At 32.6% G+C, this 8602-nt stretch overlaps 1 protein-coding gene across 1 annotated transcript in view; it reads right to left on the bottom strand.

Annotated features, from left to right (window-relative positions):
* Positions 1-4504: 4504 nt before the first annotated feature.
* Positions 4505-8602, bottom strand: part of LOC118181323 (pyrokinin-1 receptor-like) — a 259437-nt gene continuing 255339 nt past the window's right edge. The window contains exon 2 of the mRNA XM_035350440.2: positions 4505-8094. Within this exon, the coding sequence (XP_035206331.1) occupies positions 7499-8094 (596 nt within the window). The 3' untranslated portion in view covers positions 4505-7498. The remainder of the gene's footprint in view (positions 8095-8602) is intronic.

Below are 8602 nucleotides of genomic sequence, written 5' to 3'. Positions count from 1 at the left end.
AGAAATCGATATAACGTTTTACTCGTAAACAGAAGCGATACCAATAAATAAGTTAATAGTGACTCTGTTAACTAGATTGTAGAAGAATGAGAGTTGCAAAGTAAATATATGTTGTCTTTGGAACTCAGATACACTGAAATGAAAATTAAATAGAAAAATTATTAAAGCTTACAATTTACTAGACGATTCTGTACCAGAATTGACTCAGGCTCTATGCTTGAAATGTTGTATTGAGCAGAATATAAACAATGCAAACTGGAGATAAACAGATGTTAAAAATGCATTAGCCAAGTGCACAGCAGGTTAATGGAACTGAAACACTAACAGCTGCATATGCAAGTCTGTTCTGATTTAGCAAAATTAAATTTTAAACACTAAAACTTTGAATATGTCAAAAGTAAAGAATTTAAAGAAAGTAAAAAGGGATGAGAGAGTGATGGAAGGGAATCCAAATGAAATCTGTATCAAATATACCAAAATACATAGTTATATTTCAAAAGCTTCTCTTTAGTTGACGGAACATTTTGGATAGTTATTTCGTTGTTCAGGGAAAGGTTTTCCGTGATCGTAACGTCAGAACACAGCCTTCGGAGGGAAAGATTAGCGAAATAATAGAGAATTCTGATGAAATAATATAACTATTTAGTTTTTAAATAATTCTTACTTGCAATTAGACTTATAGCTAGTTTAAATGTTCGTGGAACTGAGTTTTCTTCTTTTACATATTCAGTTTAATTTACAATTAAACTGAAATAATTTGAATAATATAAGTAATAATATGAATAATTTAAGTAATATTTAGGTTACTTGTTGTAACCTAAGTATTACTTAAAATGTGTTTCTAAGGTTTAGAGATTCAATATAGGTATTTTGCATATAAAGTAAGAAATGCTGTCTAGAAATAAAGCATAAAAATACATTAATCAGTTGAATTTTAATGAAATGTGTCTAAGGTGACAGGATTAGTTATTAGTAATGAAATCTTATAATTTCCAGCAAGTTATTCAGCTGAATCTGTTCGTTAACTTATATTTATTCTGAAAGTATTGGGTTATGCTGTGTTTTCAAATGCGAATAACTAACTGTTATATGCATTACTAAATGCTGACATATTTAAGGTCACTAAGCTGTTCAACAATTAAGAAATATATGAGATACCATGTCTTTGTCTTCGATGTAGACCAAGACAATGGAATGTTCTCAATTAATGGCATGTAGCTTTTAATAAATTTGAGTACATATATCATAGGTGTTACTGCAGTGCATTCTTATATTAAATCTGAACTTCATTTTAAATTTAAGATGTTATTAAAATTTCAAATATTGATTTTAGTGACTCATAACTGCTTATAAGGTTTCAAGAAATTGAGGTATGGTTACAAGCCTGCATACGTATCTTTTAGGTGGCTGAGTATGACCTTTTTCTTTTCCACCTCTCGAAAGGTTACTTTTAATCATGTTATAAGATATTGTCTCTCTCCTTTCTGTATACATTCATGGTGTACGGCGCGTATTATAGAGATCCATGTTGGTGCTCCGACGAGGGCATTGTTTATTTTTTATGCCTCCTGCTTCAAAATAACCTAATGACTCTACAGTGGCACCTGAGCTAAAAAAGGTGGTGAATAATGATTCTTCACCACCAGCATTTGACGATTGGGTTCCCTAATCCCCTGTCGCCCTTTAAAAAAAGGAACATATAAATATTTTCTTCATTCTTTCTGTATGCCTTTGTGGTGTAACGGTTGTACACTCGGCGAGAATTCGAGAGGTCCAGGTTCGAGTGCCGGCGAGGACATTGCTTATTTTTCATGTCTCTTGCTTCAAAATAACCTACTGACAATATGATACACCCATGTCCATAAATTAAGGATAATGCAAAATCAGGCAAAGGAAGAGTTAGAAGCAAAACAAATTTGACTTATTTGTAAAGCTTATTTATTAAAAAAAGGTAAAGAGCAAAAAAAGATGTTATATGTTTGATAATTATTAAAAAAATTAGCGATTTTTTCTTCCTGGAGCAAATTGAAAAAAAAAAAAAAAAAAAAAAAAAAAAAAAAACCTATTTACAAAAAAACTATATTACATGGTTGGTATGATTGTTAATACATTGTATGTCTCTCGGACGATGCAATACAGTCCATACAACGCCTAGGTATGCTGAGTATCAAATTATCGATCTGATCTTGGGGGTTATTACACCACTCAAAAAGCAATGCTCTCCGAAGTTCCGGTAGACATGTAGGAGGAGGTTGATGGGCTGCAACTCGTCAGCCAAGCATGTCCCACATGTGCTCTACTGGATTAAGTCCGGTGAGAATGCTGGCCAGTCCATACGGGTGGTATCCTCCGATTGTAGGCATTCGCTTACGATGTTTGCACGGTGAGGACGGGCGTTGTCATCCATAAACACAAATTGTGCGCCCCTGGCTCCCCGAAACAAACAAACATGTTGTTCCAGAATGACGTCTCGATAGATTTGGCTTGTCATGGTTCCAATTTGAACATGCAGGTCAGTTCTGGAGCCCAGAATAATTCCACCCCAAACGAGCACGCGTGCACCACCGTAACGGTGTCGTTCAGTGATGTTTTCTTGGTGGTAACGGGTATCTGGAGTTCTCCATATGAAAGTCCGGCGAGAATCAGACTGCAAGCTAAACCTTGACTCGTCGGAAAACATCACACAAGCCCACTGTTGCGGTGTCCTCAATGCATGCTCTCTACTGCAGGCTAACCGCAGGCGACAGTGAGTTGAAGTAAGTGGAACGCATCTGACAGGTTTCCGAGCATATAGACCAATCTGCCCTAAGCGTCTGTAGACGGTCTGCCTTGAAATTGTCGTACCAGTGGCTGAAGAGAGCTGACGAGACATTACCATCATCTAGGAATCGTTGCCAAAGCTTGGAGATGACACTCTGGGCAATTCCAAGTTCTTCTGATACTTCCAATTGGGTACGCCCACATTCCAGACGGCTGATAATTCTACCACGTAAAAAATCATCCAAATGCGTCCTTTGTGTCATAACTATTCGGTTATTGCACTGAAATGCTTATAAACCGCCTGCGAACAATTTTACTTCTTTGCCTGTATTCCTTATATATCACTCTCTTACACTCTCGTCATTGTGACGTACCATCGGTGTCATCTGGTTACTTCCTGAAATTTGCATATCATTCTTGAAGATGTGTGTAGTGATTTTACAGGTGATATATTTATTTTAGAGTTCGATTTCCGCGTGACTCCGAATTATTCTTAATTTATGGACATGAGTGTAGATTGTAGTAATAAATACGTTACATTTCTCGGATATTTATATAAAACAGAGCTCAAATAATCCAGACTGCGGTACTCAAAGCCGGATTATCCGAATCTCTTGCCCATCTTCCACATAAAGTTTAAATGTAAAATAATTAATTTAGGTGTTTGAAAAACTTCTGTAAGAAACAAAAGTGTTAGACAGGTGAGTTTTTTTTTTCAAAAAGCAGAGAGCCTCCATGTTATTCTTCTACATTTTCATACGTAGAGAATTATTATACAGCTTGTGGTAACCGGCATATAGATAAATATGTGCGTCAAAGAATCAAACTGTAAAGCGCAGTGATAATTAAAGTGACACTACTATGTAAAGACCATTTGAGTTGACGCGCTTTGTTGTATCTTATAATACAAGTTATGTGGACACAAGGAAACGGAAGTTCAATAAAAAGTATTAGTTTAGTCTTCGACCAGATGCAAAAGTGGTGCATATACAAAAGAAACACAAAAATTTCTTTAGTCAGGCATTTGTTCAATGTGCAACCCTTTTGTGTCGATCATATGAAAAAAGCACATGGTCATTATGGTATGTTGAACAGCGGAAAATGTTTCTTGAGAACCTGCAGAAATATGGAGTTTTATGGTTGCTTTCAATTCAAATGGAGTTTGTATGTTTCCTCCCTAATTTTTCACGAATTGTACAACCAGAGATTATGTTGTATTTTCTTCCTCCGCATGCTTACGTAGTGTAACTGGAAGTATGCTCGACGCGTATTCGGGAAGCCGGGAGTCCGAATTTCATCAACGGCACACTTTTTATGTTCCTCCATCGATAAAACCTAAGGCTCAGCACACTTGATAATACGAAATTAGATCAAATAAATGTAATTGTGAATATTTTACTATCTAGTTGAAAGAACTTGAAAGGAATTCAAAAACATGCCTGGATACTGCAGAACAGGTGCGAAATAAAATGAAAACATGAGCTTTCAAAGATTCAGTGTCACAAGCGCATTAGAAGCCAATCTCTCCGTTGCGATACCGATGTGCACTTAAGAATTATGCTTCCCAGATTTTAGAAATGGATATTTCCTTAGTTAAAGAACAAGTTTTCATTAACACTGTACCGTGGAAGTTAAGACAATTTATGTATATGTTAATAAAATATGAAAAATTTGAATCTTCTCCTCTTGATCCATTTGTCAAAAAAACAATCATTCCTTTATATGATTTAAAAACACATACTAATTGCAGACGAAAAATACATTTTATTTCCATGCAACATCAAGTAAATATATATTTATATAGATATATGTATATATGAAGTGTTGGTGGGAAATAGTATTCGTGCAATTTCATACAAGAAAAAAGTTACACAAAAGACAACATGTAATATAATGGCTTGACAGAGACAACGTCATTTTAAGTATCTTCTGCAGAACAGATATGAAGAACAAAAACACTTTTTAGATATAAACAACACAAGTTTTCTGAAACATACTGTCATTTCTCAAATTTTCAGAAGCAATAAATCTTTCAAGTCTTTTCTGTAACATCGTCTAAAGATGAATTAGTAATGCAAGTCAAACTAGAACTTGAACTATATTTTTGGCTGTTACTCAGGAAGAATGTTTATAGTAAAAATTCTCCAGAAGACTTGCCACAGTTCTTTGTTTTATTTTTCGTCAAAAGTTACTGTAAAGCTGTTTGACGTTTTTGATTATCATATTTTTAATTGTAAGCTCTTACTGTGAATTAATTTAGATTAAAAATTTTTTGCCAAATAATAATTATTAGTAATAATTATTTAATAATAATTCATTCATATTATAATGCATATTTTGATTATTAAAATTATTAATTTCCTTTCATTTCATACTTGTAAAGAAACAAATAAATAAAAAGTAATTTTTAAGAAATCACTGGCATGCTATATCATTGGTATTAATTTTTGCAGATTTTGATTACTTAATTTCACTAAAATTGAGGAAATAATAGGAAAGGTTTGTAGCAGGTATTATGTTTTTAGAAATGGTATGGTTCGAAGTTAAAAAAGTTCAATGATAAAATACTGCAATTTGCTTATTTACATTTCTTTCTGGAAACTATAAATCACATTGTAATAAATGGCCAACTTGCATTTTTTAAATTAAAAGGTAAAATCTTTAGAACGTCTGTCAAAAATACTTTTATGTGCCAGTTAACGAATGAAAATGCCTTCCAAAAATAGAAAATAAAATGGTATAATTAATTGTCTAATCAGGGTATTCAGTGTTTTAATTATGAAATTAAAAAACTCAACACCCATTCAAATGGGTATTTTTTCTTTGTGCCACGCTGTTTAATTACGATTTAGAGAAAGAAAAAATATTACCTAAATAAAAACCTTTATTAAACAGATCTTGCAGTTTTCTACAATGAATGACTGAATCTTTGAAACACATTACCAAAAATGATAAAGTAATAATAATGAAATGTGGAATTTTTCTGGGTGGAAATTTTTTTAATAGTTGGACGCTTGCCTCGAAGGCAAAAGAGTGGAAAATTATTTCTTATTATGACATCGGATAAGTTTTCCCTATGATGATAGTTGAAGAGCTCAATGGGAGCTCAATTGTTGGTATTTTTTATTCTATATGGTATATGCAGTTTGGAGTTCATCCGTTTTTTTTTACGTGACTATCAATTTTGCGTGACTAGTATTTAAGTATCACCAATTATCAATTCTAATTTGCTTAATGTTCGGAAACAAACACATATTATTATAATAGCTGCTGTTAGATATAGTTCTTGATTTTGGAGGCTGTCTTCTTATGCAAAAATTAAATAGAAATCTGGCATTACTCTTTTTCGATGAAATTCTCATTTTTTTTCTTATTAAACGAAATTTTCTTAACAAAATGCATTAATAAAATTGTGTTAGGAAATGAAACCTTGTTCTGCACCAGATAATTTTCCTCGCTTTATTTATGAAACGCTTCAGGTAAATTAAGCAAAACCTTAAATTCGCATATGTGACATTTTATCTAAAATCTCTGTTTTATACACGTAGAAATAAAAAGCGTATTCTATAATATTCATTTAGTAGTATTAACTTTAACATATATGAGGTAGTCAAAGATAATAAGAACCGAAAGTTTAGAATCAAATTTGAAGTACTGCGTTCAAAGCTACGCTTAGCCTCTTTAGGATAAAAAGCTGATTAAGGATTATTTTTAATATTACTTTAATTTTGTAATGCTCATTGAAATGTATATATTTCAGAAGATTCCTTTTACAACTTTTGGTATTCCTTCTGGTTATGATATGAAACATAGAATGGAAAATTCTCTGAGCAGAACTGCTGTGGTTTCCTACTAGAAAAATACTTCAAACGATTGTGGATTTTAATTATATTTTCAACTATATTACAAACAAAAATATTATCTGATATTAAGAAACACATATTTATATAACGCACACTTAAAAATACATAAATATTTAAAATTTAAATTACACAGCATGCATATTTAAACAGGAATATATCTTTGATGCTATTTAGCTATTTAATTTTGTTTTTTTACTGGGTTACTGAAGGTCAAGTTAAATTTCATGATGATCAATTTTTTTTTTATACGGAGCAACTCTAAACGGTTAGCTTTACGAACTTCATATTTTAATATCCTTGTTATATTTTCTCAATATTCCCTGTTACATTACAATAAACATAATAAAACAAAAGTCTGCAAATATGAATTTACATTTCATTAGTTTTTGGATACAGAGCAAGAACTTCATCTTTAATCTATCTTATTTTCATGAGACAGCTATTGTGGCACGCTTACTATCATCTTGTTTATTCAACATTCTTTATAAAGCTCATATTTTACCGAGATTTAATACCCATGTCATTGACTGTAATAATTAAATACCTTTCAAAAGTATATCTAAATTAATGGGCAGTCTAAATCATTAAATGCTAAAATACTGCAATAAACTAATGAAAACGTGTTCTGCGAAAATATATCGCTGCTAAGAATTCTGAAGAAATGTTTCAAAACAATAATAAATAAATAAATAAAATATAATTACGATTGTAAACAAATAATATTCTGTAATCTTGACTACATTAGCTGCAGAAATTTAAAAATGACGCTGACCAAATGTTATTAAAAAAACGACAAAGCTGCATGCCACTGAAAGCACATCACAAAATTTGTTCGCGAAGAGAGTGTTTTGGAGATATGTAACTCCAACTCTTTTTTACCCATGCACATCTTTATTTTGATCAATATAATCGCAAATGCTCGAAACGTCGAAAGCTTCATTTATTTTGAGGGGTACATTACTGCTGGTACTCATTTTCTTCTGTATTTGATTCTTACCATTGTCCATGGCGTTTTGTAGTTGCTTTAGCTCAATGCTGTTTCCAATTGCCAGCTGTTGAAGACGGGATGATTTTCTCAAGGAGGAATGGCTACCATTCTGACTTTGAATGTGGTCTTGCGTGGGATGTCCAACTTCGGAAACAATGGTCAAATCGGTAAATTCATAACCAGCTGATCTCACCGTGCTGTTAAAAAGACTCATTGTGCGGTTTCTATCTCGGTGCCTCATGCCCCGACCTCTACCGAGACAGCGAGCCAGGGTGTCACGGAAGGCGTGCCTGAACTTCAGAGACATGATACTGTAGAGGATGGGATTAATGGTTGCGCTGATGTAGTAACACACTCCGGAAATGTTGGTGAGGATACTGAAAGCGATGAAGTCTGCGTCTGTTGGTTCGGTCACGTAGATTGCCATTAAACGTTGTGCATGAAATGGAGCCCAACAGAGGAAGAAAGCGATCACCACGGCCACTGAAAAAGATATAAACAAATTAGATACGAACTTAAATTCAGTATGCAGAGAGTTTTTTTATAGGATTAAATCTGCCATAAAACACTGCTTAAAGAAACATTGTTCTACTTTAAGGATATGTGTCAAATAAGATAGGATTTCACTTTTTCTCACTTGACGTCTTTAACGAAAGCACACAAAAATTAAATACTTATGTACATATTATCTATTACTAATTGTCCTACAAATTATCTTTTAAAAAGTGTGGTTCCATGACAAGAAAAATCTCCCCCAAAGAAAAACAATTCCAAATTCTTATTATGTAAACCATTTTCTATTATAAAACTTGATGAAAAATTGCCAGTTGAAACTTTCATATTAAAATCTGAAAAAAAATGGTATGCTACTAACTTTTTTTTAATTTTAAAAATGCTAAAACAGTTAAAAAAAAGACAAAAATCTCAAAAATTAAGGAAAAGAATTATTCTACACTAGTTACTTACCACGATGTAAAAAAATATATATTCT

The sequence above is a fragment of the Stegodyphus dumicola genome, chromosome 7 (assembly GCF_044657685.1).
Source record: "Stegodyphus dumicola isolate Sdum_Otavi_A_Nest chromosome 7, ASM4465768v1".
Taxonomy (NCBI): Eukaryota; Metazoa; Arthropoda; class Arachnida; order Araneae; family Eresidae; genus Stegodyphus; species Stegodyphus dumicola.
Note: the sequence above shows the minus strand (reverse complement) of the source record. Positions and strands in the feature narration are given on the sequence as shown.